Source organism: Aythya marila (genome assembly GCF_965140915.1).
Source record: "Aythya marila genome assembly, chromosome: 4".
Classification (NCBI taxonomy): domain Eukaryota; kingdom Metazoa; phylum Chordata; class Aves; order Anseriformes; family Anatidae; genus Aythya; species Aythya marila.
Genome location: NC_139045.1, coordinates 43,808,783 through 43,824,570, shown reverse-complemented (window position 1 = coordinate 43,824,570; position 15,788 = coordinate 43,808,783). Strand labels below are relative to the sequence as shown.

The 15,788-nt window shown below is 39.5% G+C and overlaps 1 protein-coding gene across 11 annotated transcripts in view; it reads right to left on the bottom strand.

The window, feature by feature from the left end:
* The window catches only part of TNIP3 (TNFAIP3 interacting protein 3), a 70,038-nt gene extending 58,500 nt beyond the window's left edge, over positions 1-11,538 (bottom strand). For 5 of the 11 annotated variants that reach the window (XM_082759145.1, XM_082759148.1, XM_082759154.1 and 2 more), the window contains exon 1: positions 130-156. In XM_082759145.1, coding sequence (XP_082615271.1) covers positions 130-132 — 3 coding nt within the window. In that variant the 5' untranslated portion in view covers positions 133-156. Of the gene's footprint in view, positions 1-129; positions 157-444; positions 471-2,125; positions 2,231-11,359 lie in introns of those variants that run through there. The other 6 variants (XM_082759150.1, XM_082759152.1, XM_082759147.1 and 3 more) reach the window with 3 other exon arrangements.
* Between the last annotated feature and the right edge of the window lie 4,250 nt (positions 11,539-15,788).

Below are 15,788 nucleotides of genomic sequence, written 5' to 3'. Positions count from 1 at the left end.
AAAAAACTCTTAGAATACAAGGTTTGGGATTTGAAATCTTTTTTGGTAGATGAAAAAGAGGCACATGATTTCATCCTGAGGCTAGGCAGGGACACAGCGATGCCAGCTCCGAATGCAGCAGTTACTCACCATTGTCAGGCGAGGTGCTCATCTCCGTGTCTGCTAGGTTAGAAGGCACTAGTCTCAATAAAGGCTCTCTGAATCAAATGACAACTAAGCGGTTTGGAGGCAAATATATATCTATCTCAAGGTTTAACCTACACCCCAGGCTTAGGGAAACCCCTTTCTTAAAGTCATTCTAACGGTGGGGACGCATTCATATCTCACAAATAAACACAGCCCACGCAGCTCTACTTGAAAGCAGTGCTTGCAGGAGACCACAGAGGATTCCCTCTCGCTCTTCAGATTACCATGGAACAGTGACACAATGGTACGCCCACTCACCAGCAAAGAGGCATGCGGTGGGAAAAGCAGCGGTCTAGCATGGTGGAAAAGTTGTATCAGCTCAAAAGGTATATAGCACCAGTATTAATCTAGAAGCAGAATAATTTACTGTAAGGAGGAGATAGGTCAGGGACCCATTTCTAGGAATGCATTTTAATTAGAATTTATTCTAAAGGTTTCCCTGCAGAAACAGCACTCAGTGTAGCCAGCCGCAGGCTCCTCATCAGCAGTGACATTCAGCTCTCTCCCCAGCCAACAAGCACCACGTTCATTATCGTATCTGATTTTCTCGCTGAGGAAGAGGGCGTAGAGAGGTGGAGACTGCACAAACGTCTTCCCCTCCGCCCAGACAAGAAATGATGTAGCATTTTCAGGAGCACGCTATTCATTTCAGAGCGTAGCCCACTGCACCTAGGAGCTCATTAATCAAGTTTCACAGATGATAAAAATTAACACTGTCATTTTGTTACCTAGAAATGAAAGATTCATTATAAGTATGTTCAGAAAAGGTTATCTTGAAGAATGACTTGTATTAGTTTCAGTTTTTATGACAACAAAACCCGCGCAGCCATGCACCAGGGAGGGGATACCTTTCTAGCATTTTTAGGAGGCTGCTGTTGTCTTCTGCACTGGAGATACCAGTGATTTAACTGCCCTGGAAGCATTTTTGTCCTCCTAGCAGGAATATCACAGTTTCTCAGAAAAGTAGGGTATATCTTTCTCTGTCAAACCATTTACCCTCTGCCTCTCACATGCACACACACAATAATCATTTGCAAATTCGTGTCCAATTCCCTGTTGAAACAAAACTATTTGCAGCAGGCATTTGCAGCTACAGCAGAGGAGAACAACAGGCCAGGGTCAGGATGTGGGAGACCAAGGCTCAACTCCTTCTCCTGCCTGTAGGGAGTTCAACTGTGTTTGCATCTCGTGGGCAAGTGTTTTAACTGCTGGAGTTAGAGCAACTTCTCTATTCTTTTGCAGTAACAGTTTTCACTGTGTGTGAAGTATTTGCTGTTGCTTTGTTGGGGAAAACGTTAATGACTTTAGCTTGACGGTTCAGACTTTCAGACTTCTGCCAGAGTTCTGATTTACTGTCTATCTGGTCAAAAAAAAAATTTAAAAAGCTCAAACATCTTCATCCTCTCAGAACAGCAGCCTACTCACTCAGCTTTACATCAGCACACTTTTTCTTGCTCTGATCACTGGTTTAGTTATATATAAGTGCTTATAAAAAGCAGAACAGCTTCCTCAGGGGAGGTTGAAAGCAACCCACCAGCAAAAGCTCAGTAGCTAGCTGTTAGAGCACTATCTTTGAGACAAATGATGTGTACCCAGATCCTTCCAAGCAGCAAAAGAAATTGAAGCCAAGAGATACGCATCTGAGGGGAAATGCTTCTTCCACCAGCTAATGAAGTAACAAGGGAATAACATCTCTTCTTCCTCAGTAATGCCTTCAAAAAAAAATACAGCAAATCTAGCCTTCTATGTTTTTTGGCTTTCTCTGCACTAAAACACAGCTTTTGACTTTGGACTGACCAACATGCTTAATTGCTATGGGACTGGAAATAGTTCAGCGGGTTGTTGTTGTCAGTTTGTTGACATCTGTCAGCTAAGCAACAATGATAGAGCTAAATTAAGTCTTTCCATGTGTACTGTTCCTGCGTTTAATATCCATCACCTGTTCAACTGCACTGCTATGGTTTCTTCCAGGGAGACCAGGAGTAATCAGATTTCTTCTAGTCCAGGACCAGGTAAAGCTGGGACAGTTAAGCCTTTAAGATCAGGTGCCTTCTTATCCGGAAGGCTGGGAAAAAAAGCAGACAAAGATGCCATTCCTCAAAGAAAATGTTTACAAACATTTCTAAGTCATTCCAAAGAATCCAAGATGAAAATGTGGGCTCTTCCTATCATGTTAATGCCAGTTTAGCAGCCACCTTGCCTCAGAGAGTCATATTGTTTCATTGTGAACTCTGAATAAACACTAGTGGCATGAACATAATGCTATTTTCACCACCACAAGGTAGGCACAACAAAATGTTTTGTGGAGACAGAGAAAAGTAGACAATGGAAAAATTGAAGGGGGAACCCTTTCTCTTAACCTCCAGTGGAAAATTGTGGGGGTAAAGCAGAAATCACACATGCATCTTTTTACCTGACCTCCCCGCTCCCCCATTCAGAAGAGGAAAGCCCCTTTGGCTACACCATAACGTGCCTGAATAATAAAAAATTCATTGCTTCTCATGCATACCCAAGCCACTTATCTATAGAAAGTCCAGATTGGATAGCTGCCATTCAAATTATTTTATTGTCCACTAAAGAACTGTTTGTGTAAGGGCTTTCCATATGGGAAAAATAAGGAAATGAGTTAGAGAAAATTTAATATAATGTAAAGACAGCAGCTTAAAGTACCGGATCCTAGGTGACTTGTAAAGGGCTTAATTGCCATGTAAGTATTACTGAGAAAAGATCACTACAAGGAAGAACAGAGATTGGAAAAAGAAAAAAAATCAAAGTGCTCAAAACAGTTCAGGACTCTGCTATTCTGGAAAGGAAGCTGAAGACAGATCTGCTGTACAGGAAGCTTCTGAGACTTAGTTTTTAAGTTTATACTTTGATACCACACTTAGGGCATTAAGAATTCATCTTGCCGAACAAAGGCAGCCTGCTATTGTCAACATCAATGTTACTCACTGGCTGTCTACAGCTGTCCTCCTCTTTTTGGTGCATGAATGAGAACCACTCCCACGCACTTACATTTTTGTCAAGCTAAAACACTCTTCTGCTTCACTCACAGAAATAGATTGGTCGCTATCATCATTTTTGTCTCTTTTTTAAACAGACTCAGATGCCCCAAATCAAGAAGTAGGAACACAAGGCAGTCAGTCCTAGCTGTCATGTTTTTGATGAAAACTCAGTTAATGGGTGTGGATGCATCTTGTCCACGCTCGATACAGAGTTGAAATACATTTTTGTGCTCACAGAAGTGACCTTCCTGGAGAGGAACATACTGCTACCCAGTTCTAACCTAAATGTTAGTGAACAGCTTTGATTTAGGTTTGGACTCTGTAGGGTTTTGCCTGAGATGTACAAGAAGTCAGAGCACTTCCCACCCACTCTGTTCCTGCTCCCTGTGTGGTTTACTGCTTAGCCACAAAAGAAAGACCACCCACAACAAATTCTCCCTTCCTTATGGGAAAACTGGAAAGGCCACAGCTACTTTATGAGGTCTTGGATGGTGATTCAATCAATTCTTCATTATTACTCAAATATATTTTTATGGATTTTCACTATTTCACTGGATTTTCATGAAGATGCTCGTGAAGTTGATACATTCGCAAGGTAAGGAGAGACGATGGCAATGGTCTCACCTCCATCCAACCACACAGCTCTTTATAAGTCGATTGCTGCCTCAGATTTTGATGAAGATGGATATCTCATCCCCAAGTCATCACCCTCCTCCAGTATCTTTCCTATAAACTTCCACTGCAAGCATACAGCCTGGTCTTTTTTGAAATCAGTTGGTATGCTTTCATGTTTTTCCAATGGACCTGGTCTGATGTAAGGTCCATTGGAAAAGGAAGTAAGGTCTAATGTACCCGGTAAGAGCTAGCTGTTTGTTCCAACAGAGGAAGTTTGTTTGTTCCAACAGAGGAAGATACCTTCTCCTGGGCTATGCTTGCAGCTGACCAAGGGCAATCAGTGGAAATGAAGGCATCTCACAGGAGGTATCCTGGTTGTTGGTGGACAGGAAGAATGGCACTTTGCAGCAGAGGAGGATGGTGAATGGTGACATGTCCACTGCATTTCAGATGAGAATTGTACTCTTTCTAGGCTCTCTGAAGGACCTGATGACCTTTTTTTCACAACCACTAATACTCATCATAACAGACAGAGGAAGTCCTCTGTCCCCCCGAAAAAGCATATGAATCTAATTTTCCCTTTTTGTAAAATCAAGAATAATATCTGCTTACAACTTCACTATATGGTTTTGCAAGACATAAAAGCATGTGTGGTAAAGCTAATACCCACATTAGAGGGAGAGTTCTCTCACTGTTAGAAGCCAGATCCAAGCATTTCTAATATAGCTCCCCATAACATATGCACACAGACAACAACAAAAAATCTATCAAGACAAGTGTTCCCATATATCACCCTACAAGAAAATTGCCTTAGAGTTGTTTCCTGCTACTAAAAGAAAGAACTATAAAAATAAAGGAACTCCTGAACTTAGGTTGCTATTTCCACCTTGTATGACCTGAATTTTATGGAAGCAGTACCCCTGTGTTATTCAGATTTACTCATAAAACATAGACAGAGGCAGTGTACAAACATTGGGGAACAATCAAGAGCAAGGTAAAAAATTCTTTGAACAGTAAAGAAAAAGGTTGTTAAAATGATTAATTTTTTAAATGTTGTAAGGAAAAGTCATTTGCTGTAGCAGAGATAAGGTTGCTTTTTTTTTCTCCTCTAAGAAAAAGAAAAGCCAAGTGCTTGGAGCACTAGGAGACTATAGCAAGCAGTTTTACTTCCTCTATGTACTTCCCCTGCAATCGTGACCTAAAAAAGTCAAGTACAGATTACTTTACAAAGTAGGGACAAATATATTACCTATTAATTATAACCTCTCTCTAAACCTTGGCAATACATCTCTGAGCATCCTATTTTTCAAGAAGCCTTAAATCACAGCAGAGAGCAAGTTAGTCCAATAAATGATCCATTACTCTCTTACAAATGCTAGCAAACATTCAACTTCTATTCACCATAATTTCTCTAAAAGGCATGTTCAACTTCTACAAATCAGACAGATTTAATCTATATGAGAGTATTATTCAAACAAGACAAATGGGGTACAAGTTTCAAAAATGTGAACTCCAGATCCATGTAGGTGTTACACTGTGGTGGAGCTTAGCAGCAGCTTCTGCTCAGCATGATGTGAGCCAGTCTAGGTCACTGGACACTAAGACAACCTCAGCTGCACCGGGTAAATGGTAAGCCCAGTCTTACTCACATAGGACCTTCACTGGAGCAGCCTGACCTATACTGGCCAAGCTGGTCGGCTCCCAGACCCAGGGTGACTCCAGACTGACCCACCTGAGTGTATCTTCACCGTGCTGCCCTGGTTTGCAATGCAGGGTTTGAGTTTTTCTATCCTATGGACCGGCCCAGCTCTTTTGGTCCTGTTGCCCTAAGAGGACCATAGCTAGGCAAATGAGACATTTTAGAGCATTGCTATAAAACTCAGTCTTTAGCACCTAAATACCTTTGAAAAAAGGTAAAGCCCCAAAATAGTTTTGGGACTGGGCTGTCTCTAGTCTCCCATTCATCTGGGCAGATGTTCCTCACTGTTAGAAAATGACTCCTGAGGTTATAGTTTCAGAGCAATGCCCCCTAAAAGCATTCTTCCTAAGGAAATCCCCTCACCTTCAGCTAAGACTATTTTTTTAATGTTCTTTCTATAAAAGCATTAGTCAAAGGCTATGGGAAATTGTACAACTTTGTGGCTTTTATTAACTTATTTCCTTTACAGCAATAAGCTGTAAAACCAGTAGTGGGACTATTTCTAAATTCAAGAGTGTTACTGTGGGGCCTTCAGCAACATCATGGTTCCTTTTCAATGCTTAATAACCACCGTATCTCTACATGTAACCACCCCCTTCCATATGATAATGAAGATACTGATATGACTTGCATTTAAGTAATACACTCAGGGATGGGGAGGGAGAGGTATTTTAGGTAACTTAGAAATTGGAATTGCTGAGTTCTGTTTAAATGACAAATAAAACTAGAAAGGGTCAAAAATATTATATAAGTGTACATATGTGTGTGTGTGTATGTATGTGTATATATATATGTATATATATATAAAATAGAATGGCTTGGATTGGAAGGAACCTTTATGATCACCTAGTTCCAACCCCCCTGCTATAGGCAGGGATGCCACAATATAATTATATAATTATATATTATTTATAAATAAATAAATAAATATGTATATATACATACATACATACATACATACATATATATATATATATATATATATATATAAGCAGGTATTTCCAAGTCTGGAAGCAGCAGAGAACAAGCTATCTCATGCAGCACAAAGGTAGATGTCACCAGCAGAACAGGACAGTCTGTATTACAGCCTGTAGAAACTGTCAGGTAAATAATGAAAATAAGGAAGGAAATCTGGAGCTGAAAGGGGGAGCAAATCAATTGTCCTGTGAATACACCTGAATTGCCTGCATATCTGTATATGCATGAGAAGGCTGGACCAAAGGCTATTGCAATTTGAAATTTCCATCTCCTGTATGCACACACAGTTTTGAAAGGTGATTAATCAAGTCTCAACATCACTCCAGATCACAGAATGTGGTAGATGAGGGTTTCAGAAGATGGCAACCTAAAGCAACGTGGGCTAAAACAGCAGTAATACAGACAGAGATACTCAGATCTGTAGTGAAACAAATTCAAAGCGTTTTTCCATGCCAGAGTAAAAAAGAAATCAGAGCAATTAAATTTTGAATCCAAACAAACATACAAAAAAACCTAAACCAGATCATGCTTCTTGCTGAAGAAATCCTAATATTCACTACTGGGAACTCACAAGCTTTTATGCAGTTTGTTTTTTTTGTTTCTCCCCCCAGCCCAGCCCTACAGATCTTCAGAGATTCATAACTGCTGAGTAATTTTTTCAATTTGAGATGTGTTTTGATCTATTAAACTTCTAACCTGCTTACTTCTTACTGGAATTGCCATTAATCTCCAGTTTAATAAACAAAACTGACAACAACTTTGCTTGTTTAACCTACTACTTCCGCAAACCTTTCTCTGTTTCAAACTACAACCTACACAATGGAACAGGATTATATTTAGCAATAATACAATTTAATAGTTGGAATCCCCTTCAGCTTGAAGCAAACATGGGTAGTGACTCATTACATAGCATTTTAAAAAGGGGATTTCCTGCTGAAGTAAAACACCAATGAACACAAAAAAAAAAAAAAAAAAAAAAAAAAAACAGCCAAGAAAACAGTAAAGAGGGATCCCAAAGATCCACTAGGGAGGCAAAATGATTAGAGAATAAAAGCAATGGCTTTTATTTCAACTGGATGTGCATGAACTGAGCTGGATTTGTTATTCTAAAACTGAAACCAGAAGACACACCGAAATTTGAGCCTTCGCTCTGAAACCCAGCTGAGCCAACACAAGGCTGCTTTCATCAGTCAGCAGCGGTTTTGTAGTTTTTCACTTCATCCTAGATTCTGGCAAAGACAGAGCAGTTCTATGCGTCACCTACAACACTGAATCCAACACAGAACTAGCCATCATTTCAGCTATTGCACAAGAAGACAGAGAAATGGATTATCAAGAAGCAAGCCGTTACCCAATATCTGGGCTCCCTTCCATGAGTCAGAGTGGAGCAGTCTACCGCTTTCAGTAAGTATGAAGGTCATTTTTGCAATTACTGTTTCTAGTAAAGATAAACTCCCCCACACACAGTGAAAGCAGGAGGGTGGTTACGAACTGTGTGGGATGTTTCATATGTAGGCTGTGAGAGCATGGGACACCTTCTGCCTTGGCTATGAAACTCCAGGAATTGGGATTTTTACTGACTGTGTGACGGCCCAATGAGCAGGGCTCCCACAGAGCACTGGCACACCAGCACATTTGCATTGGTGGCACATTAAGGGAGGAAGATCACCAGCAGGCCAAGGATGAAACACGGGGATGTTCTGCCACTGAATCACGCTGCTACCTCACCCAGTCACACTGCTGCCTACTTCCGTGCAGGACATCTAAGAAAGTTCCACAGCTTCACATTCATACTATACAGAGTCTTCTGACTGCTGCTGAGCACGGTTGAGTTTAGCTATCATCTTTGTACCGAGAGTTACTGCATAAATTCTACTTCATCACTACAGAGGTGGCAACACAGGCAATACCAGAAAGTCACACCATCCTCTGCTTCTATCAGCACTAAAAAAATATGTAATTGGTGATTCAAAGGACTCACTTTCAAATGGTAGAGGAACCAAAAAGAAAGGTAAGCAAGTAGTGTAAGTATACGTTAATTAAAATGAAAGTAGTATGAAGCACATCAACAACTTCGTTTCTGAATCAGCTGCTGCAGAACAGGGCCAACACTTCCACCAACTTGTTTGTGAAATCTTAATGACTACTAAATTAGAAAAGGTCAGACACCCTTAATGACTACTAAATTAGAAAAGGTCAGACACCTCTCTTGGTAAAATTGTTTTTCATTCGCAGGATGGTTTTGAGAATGGCTTTTTATTTTAATAGGCCTTATTGGACTGAGTTCCAGATCCAGCTATTAAAAACACCTTTTTTACTTCTTCTCAGCCAGCTCAATGCCTGCATATAGAGAAAAGACACAGAAACAAAACTAGCAATGGAATCAAGGACATCAGTTAAAGGACTAATCACACAACCCCACAGAAGCAAAATGGCCTGGGGTGGCTGAGGAAAGGACAGGGAAAATTAAAAATGGAATGCAAGGAAAGGAAAAGCTGTGTGTTTAGACAAAGCAAAAATCAATACAGCTGTGCTTGGCTGAAAGAGAATCCATAGCATTTTCTCAAAAACAAGTTTCTGGTTCCTTCTTCTCAGTCAGCAAAGGACCAAGCTAAATACACATTCATGGTTTTATAAAAACACAGATGAAACATTCTGCTGGGCATGAAAGGAATGGTCAGTCTTGTACATTTTTTTTTCCAGCACTGCTTTCCAACCACTCTTCAGGAGATTTATCTTACTGTATTTCCCACATTAAAGTTTCCTGACCTGTAAGCCTAGGTAAATTGGTTATAAATTTTCTTTGAAAAAAAGTTGGTTTTATTGAATTACCGTTTTCAAAAACTCTTCCGCAGATACACACTATTTACAACACTTTCACTGGGTGCAGAATTAAGTTTCTAGTGAAAATGAGAAGAGGACAAATACTGGGGCCAAAAGGAAGGAGGAGGACACACAGCTACTGGCCTTATCCAGCCAGTACCCAGATGACTCAGGCACTCTAGCTTAAGCAACAGCTAGCCTTTCCTTTGCCCTTCTTCACACACACAGGACAAGTAGTTGAGCCCCCACTTGCAGAGGAGCACACTGAGAACAGAGTACGCTTCCAGGCAAGATGAGGCACAGGGGAATACTGGAACCTGCTGCCCATTTGCTCCCCCCTCCACCCTGTGCACAGCTGGGCACCCCGGCCTCCTCACCCCCAAGCACAAAGGAGAGGCAGGTGTCAGGGAGGAACAGCCTCAGGGGCATCCTTTGGTGCCCTTGCTGCATATTCCTCTCAGCCAGTTGCTGAACTGCTACCTGGGGTCAGCACCCTCCTCACCTCCACCCCTTGTGCAACCCCTTGCAGGGGCAGATCAGTCATCCCTCATTCTTAGTCCTGCAAAGAGCTTCAATCAGTAAGCCAATGCTCTTCTGCAAAAATATCCTGTTAGGAAGGCCCCAACCATTACTAAAATTTTGTTAAATCATGCAATCCAGATGGAAGATAACTGCTCACCCCCCCTCTCCACCCCTGTCAAGTGAAACAGACTTTGTATTGGACAAAGATGACGCCTGTGGGTTGAATGCCCACGTGCCTGCCCTCCAGGCAGCATCTTGCTTCGCATTCCCAGTTGTCTACCTGCTTCAGAGTGCTTTCGTAGCATAGCTTCTACTTGCTTGTTCTTCTCCAGGCTAATATTACTACTTCACTTCTGGAAAACTATTGCAACTAGTTTCAAAATTCATCTATAACGAAGCATTCATGTAAAAAAAGGAAAAAAAAAATAGAAAGAGAAATCACCCACACTCATTGGCAATCTGCTCTGGGATCAGAGCTCCCAGGACAGTTCTCTCCCGTGGTGCCTAACCAAATGACAGAGCTCGTGGGGAAAACTCATAATCAAACCAGCAAACTGAACTGACCAAATACCAGATATACATCCACTAGAAGGAGCCTGAGTATATTTGTTTAACTTCTAAATATAAAATACACCATTCATGACAGAAAACAGCATAATTTTGCAACTTGCATTTTTTAATTCAGTTGAGTTAGTTAACTCAGTAAAGTTACATATTGATTCAAGTAAAGGCAATTCTGCTGTTCTTCAATCCTCCTATTTTGGTATTTTCCCATGCCTTAATTTAGCATCACCAACAGGCATTAAAAATATTTTTGGTATACTTAGCATGTAAGACAAATAGAGGGTTCAGGTTGAGGTTTGTATCTCCAGAGTTTGCAGCAGTTTTCAGAATTGTACTGAAGAAAACATGCAAGTTAACCTTAAAGCACCGCAAGAAAGAAATTCATTATGAAATAGATTTCTTTCACAGAAGTTATTAGCATTTATTAAGAAAGTAGTGGATAAAAATAATTCCATTGAAACCATTTTATATAGGCCAGGTATGTTTTTCCTGGTATTAACTAGGAACCAGATACCTTTCTGTCAGCCCAGCCAATTGCATTTTATGTAACAAAGCTACGTCCTGTAATCACAGAGGTAGACACATTGACTGTGAAGATTAGAAAAATAACTTGGCACCAAATTGTCCAGAAATAACAGCAAAGAACAAACAAAATGCTGCCTGTGCAAGAGAGAAGCAAGAGAAGCAGAAATTCCAAAGGCATATTCAATGAAACCACTGAATAAAAACAATGAATCTGCTATTTTTCTCATTATTTTATGATCATAATTAAATCTTATTCTTTACTAACAGTTATTGTTATTTTAAAGAAGGGCTTATAATAGATTTTTGTGTTTGTTTTAAGCAGGTATGTCACATGCACACAGGGCTGCTATTTCTGGCATGCAGCAGTGACTTCACTCAGCAAAACGTTCTTTTTCTCAAACATTTGCATGCAAAAGAAATGACAGCTAGTTTTGCCACTTACCTTGTTTTCTCCACTGCCCCAGTTCACCTCCTCACCTATGCACACCTGGGTTTTCAGCAGCTTTGGGAATGGCCTTCTTCAGCCCTCTCCTCTACCTTGCAGCTGTCCTGCATCTAAAGGATAGTCCTGAAGCCACTAAACTGAAAGTTAAAGGTCACTGTTGAGTTCACTGGAGCAGAAACAAGCACCCAACTCTTATTTTTCATGGCACTCGTGTCTTTCTGAGGAAAAAAATGCGACCTTTAGCTTATCTCTCTCTTACAGATTAAAGTTCACTGCAAGTTCTCAGGTTCTAGGAACAACTTTAGTGGCACATAGCCAGGGAAGGTGAAACTGTAATAGACTTTTAAGTCTGCCGTGTTTCTAGATTTCAAAGCTAAACAAGTGAAAGGCAGTTACCATCTTACCTGGCTAAGTGTAAAACATGAAAAAAAAAAAAAAAAATATATATATATATATATATATATATATAAAGAAATAGTTGAGAAAGCATGCCAAAGTGCTTTGGACAATGATATATACGCCTTTTGCGTGTGTTTGTGCTGGTCTGTTATGGGTTTGATGTTTCCAGAAAAAATGAAGCTAGAATATCAGTTATAGTCCACAGGACCTACTTATTTCAAGTGCATTATCTCTACCTCTTTTTGCTGAGAATACTTCATCAGAAGTCTAATACTTCATTAAATCAGCCTAATTTGAAGTCCTGTTGAATTAATTACTAGCTGAGTCTACAAGGGGATGTTGTTTCAATTGACTTCATCTGTTCACCCTAAGAAAAAAAAATGGTCTGACAAAAATCAAGAGCCAATATTCTGTTTACAGAAATTCCACTTTAACTGGTGTTTGCAAAAGATCAGCTAACTGTTTTGGTACTTTTTGTTCCAGAATGCAGCACTTGGGGGGGGGGGGGGAGGGGGGGGGGGGCTGATTATGTAAACAGAGAATTCAGTAAGAACAGTAATTGCTTCCAGGTGTTTTGTAAAGAGTACTGTATATAACATCAATTTTAAAAACAGAGAAACAAATGTACTATTCCAAGGAAAGATTAATTCAATTAATTTGCTGCATCAGTTCTGAAACCTCAGTTTTAAACCTGAACATCTGGCTTATAAAGTAGCAATCCCAGAAAAAGTACTGAATGAAAATCCAGCAGTCATCATGAAAATCTGACAAACCAAGTATCATCTTTCTGTTCTCTGCTGTCTGTAGCGGCCAAATAGTATCTTGGTTGTGTATTTATTTTATCCTACTAACTACAAGTTACAATGAGAGTCCCGGAAGAGAAAAGCAAACAAGCAAACCCAAAACAAACAAAAAAGGCAAAACCTCTAAACTGGTGCAGAAATTCAAACATATCTCATGTGGAGTATTTGGACAACTTCTTGTTAAATAAGCCTTTCAGTTTGTTTATTCCTCAAAAAAAAAAAAAAAAAAAAAAAAAAAAGGTGAAAAAAAAAAAAAAAAAGGTGAAAAAGAGTTACAGAAGATTCTGTAAAACATCCCACAAGGTGTCACTAGAGATGCATCAGCCAAAATCTTCCTCAAACACCCTCCCCTACCATTGCTAGCTAAGATAGCCTTTCTCTTTCCCACGGAGAATGTTATGGACAGCTTTGAAAACACGAGAAAATAAAAGACAAAATGTGGACAGAAGCATGTTTACTTGTGTAACTCTGTACTTTAAGTTGTGGCCTATTAACCATCTAGGCAATAATTTGAATAGTGAATGAACCAAGCAAATATTGATCAGTGGGAAAAGCACTGCAACTTAAGCATCAGCTTTCAATGAACTGTCTCAAAAATATGCAACAAGGTAAGTTTTACATAAGAGTCAGCAGAAGATGCATTGTCCCTGTTTTCAGACTCCTAATATAGAAAGAGGGACAAAATCAATTACCAGATCTGCCACGGTTTCCCATTAATACTAGGAAAGATGTCATGTTTTATATTCTTCATTAAGTTTTATACCCATCTTTTAACATTCACACCTATCCCTGAGTGTCACAGATGTCTTTCAAATACCCATTATCTTCAGATATGATGGCACGATAGGATCTCCATTTCCAGTAATTGCTTAAGACCCTTTCTATCGAGTACTGTATGAACAAAGTATGAATGCAAAGCTACTGTGCTGGACAAAAATTACTCCCCCTCCCTGTGTTCCCCCACTCCACCCCAGATTTCCATATCTAGAAAATTATGTACCACTTGAGAGATGTGTATTAATACAGAGCAAGTCAGAGAGCTCAAGTAGCAGTTACATTTCAGTGCCCAATTGTTTCTATGCTATGAAAATTGAAGCAGACGGCATGCTGAACATGAGCAGAACAGCTGAGCAGCACAGAGGTACATTCACGGACCTAGTCAGTCTCCTGCCCCAAAAAGGCACAATTATACCAGGTATAATGACTTACATTGCTTATTGCCTGGCAGCCTGCACTGTAGTTAGTTAATTGCAGCAGAAAGTGTTCAGTTCACCTCATCCCTGGGCTAAATGTCAGGTTCCAAAGGATGTCCCAAGCAATGCAAGCAGTTGAGTCTTATGTGCTCAAGCTATGATCCATAGGACTCACCTTTATTCATTTTTATTTTTTAAGGGATCATCCCTTCTTCCTTTGAGAGAATCCCTCAGATGACTGCTTGTCCCTTGTTTCATTCTTCACAAGAAGCAGGGAGATTGAGACAATCTATCAAATCTTTGCAGAGTGATACCAGGCAGCGTAGCTGCTAATGAACCTTGTCCTAGCTACAAAAACCAATCTGGTCAGAGAGACTCTTAAGCAAAAATGAAACCACAAAGGATGAGTTGTTTTTTGTTTTGTTTTATCCTTTTTTAATTATTTTGAAATCATCAAAAGTTATGAATATAAATGCAATTAGTTTAGATATGAGAAATCCTTCATGAAGGACAAATACTGGCTTTATGGAGCGAAAAAAAATTAGTACATATACACATTAGTGTAACAGTATTTAATAAAAACTACAGCAAGTACAGCACATATATCAATATTGTTTCTATTACACAGTATACAGTTAATACAAGAACACAAAATGTGACTGGTGACAGGTGCACTCAGTATACTCAGGTGTTTTATCTGGTTGATTTGTACATTATATTCATGATAACACTAGTAACAGCCTATAATATGTCCAAATACAACCTGTAAATAGTAGTCATCTTACACTTCTAGAATAAGTAAATAAATGATTTTGCATGGATGAGCATAAATAAGAATATTTAGCATAAGGCCTGACAAATTTTATGCTGAAGTTGTTTCTCAATATCTCAGTCATCTGTGAGACAAATGAAGCAGATAACAATGATTACAGCACAGGTTCTAAGAAAAAAAAAATCAAAGGAGCATTTGTGATCGCTAAAATATATTAAAAAAAAAAAAAAAAAAAAAAAGGAAGTAATAGGATGACTACTGCAAAAGTAGTGAATGCAATTTTGTAGAAGCAAAATTGCCTATAACCATTCACCTGGAACAAACAACTATGTTTTGTAACCTATTTATAGCTGATGATTTAACTAAAGGCTTGCTTTCTCGATATTTTCCTCTCCAGTCTCACCATTGCGTAAGTTTACTTGGGAAGTTTTACTTTGGAAGTGGAAATGCCACACGCTAAGAAAAATAGTATTTTTGTAATATGTCTATTTAAATACAATATTTTGCCTTATTTTTCATGTGGCTATCACAGATTTCCTTTAAAAATAGTTGAATACTGTAAACTCAGCAAGTTCATCTTCCTTTTTGTTGTTGTTGTTGTTTGTTTGTTTGTTTACTTAATCATTAAAGGTTTTGATTGTTTTTGGTTTTAAATGCACTTCTTACCTGTGCAAGTTTTTAAACAGGTATGCACTCCCAGGAGCAGAACTTCTATTTTTATTTTTTGTGTGTGTATCTCTCAAGCACATTCTTGGTTATTCTTTCAACTTAGTGGTCCTTAAGCCCTCTCTTTCCTTCCGATGTATTTTACTTCGACAGAATCTCAGTCACTTTTTATTATTTTCCTCTAAAACTCTCTACAGATCTAGCTGATTCTTAGAGCTCTAGCTGCTTCTACCTTGAAAATAGTAAGTTTATCTGAGTCAGTTTTGCTCTGGAGCAGAAACTGGAGCAAAAGCTCACAGTGGCTACCCCACTATATACCTTGTTAAAAAACAAGACATCACACAGCCAAATAAAAGTAGCTTCTTACTTTTTTCAACCTTTTTATTTTTTTACCCCCCACCCCCGATAGGACTCAAAATGCAGTTACTTCTGCAGGGACCACCACATACAACTTGCGCTGAAGGCACCATGGCCCTCACCTTTCCTGTGACTTGGATGCACAGGGAGGCCACCAGCCTCACACCAAGGGGGACACAGGGCACGAGTAAGCAGCCAGCCTGGGGGGAGGACTCCAGAACAACATGCTAAAATAG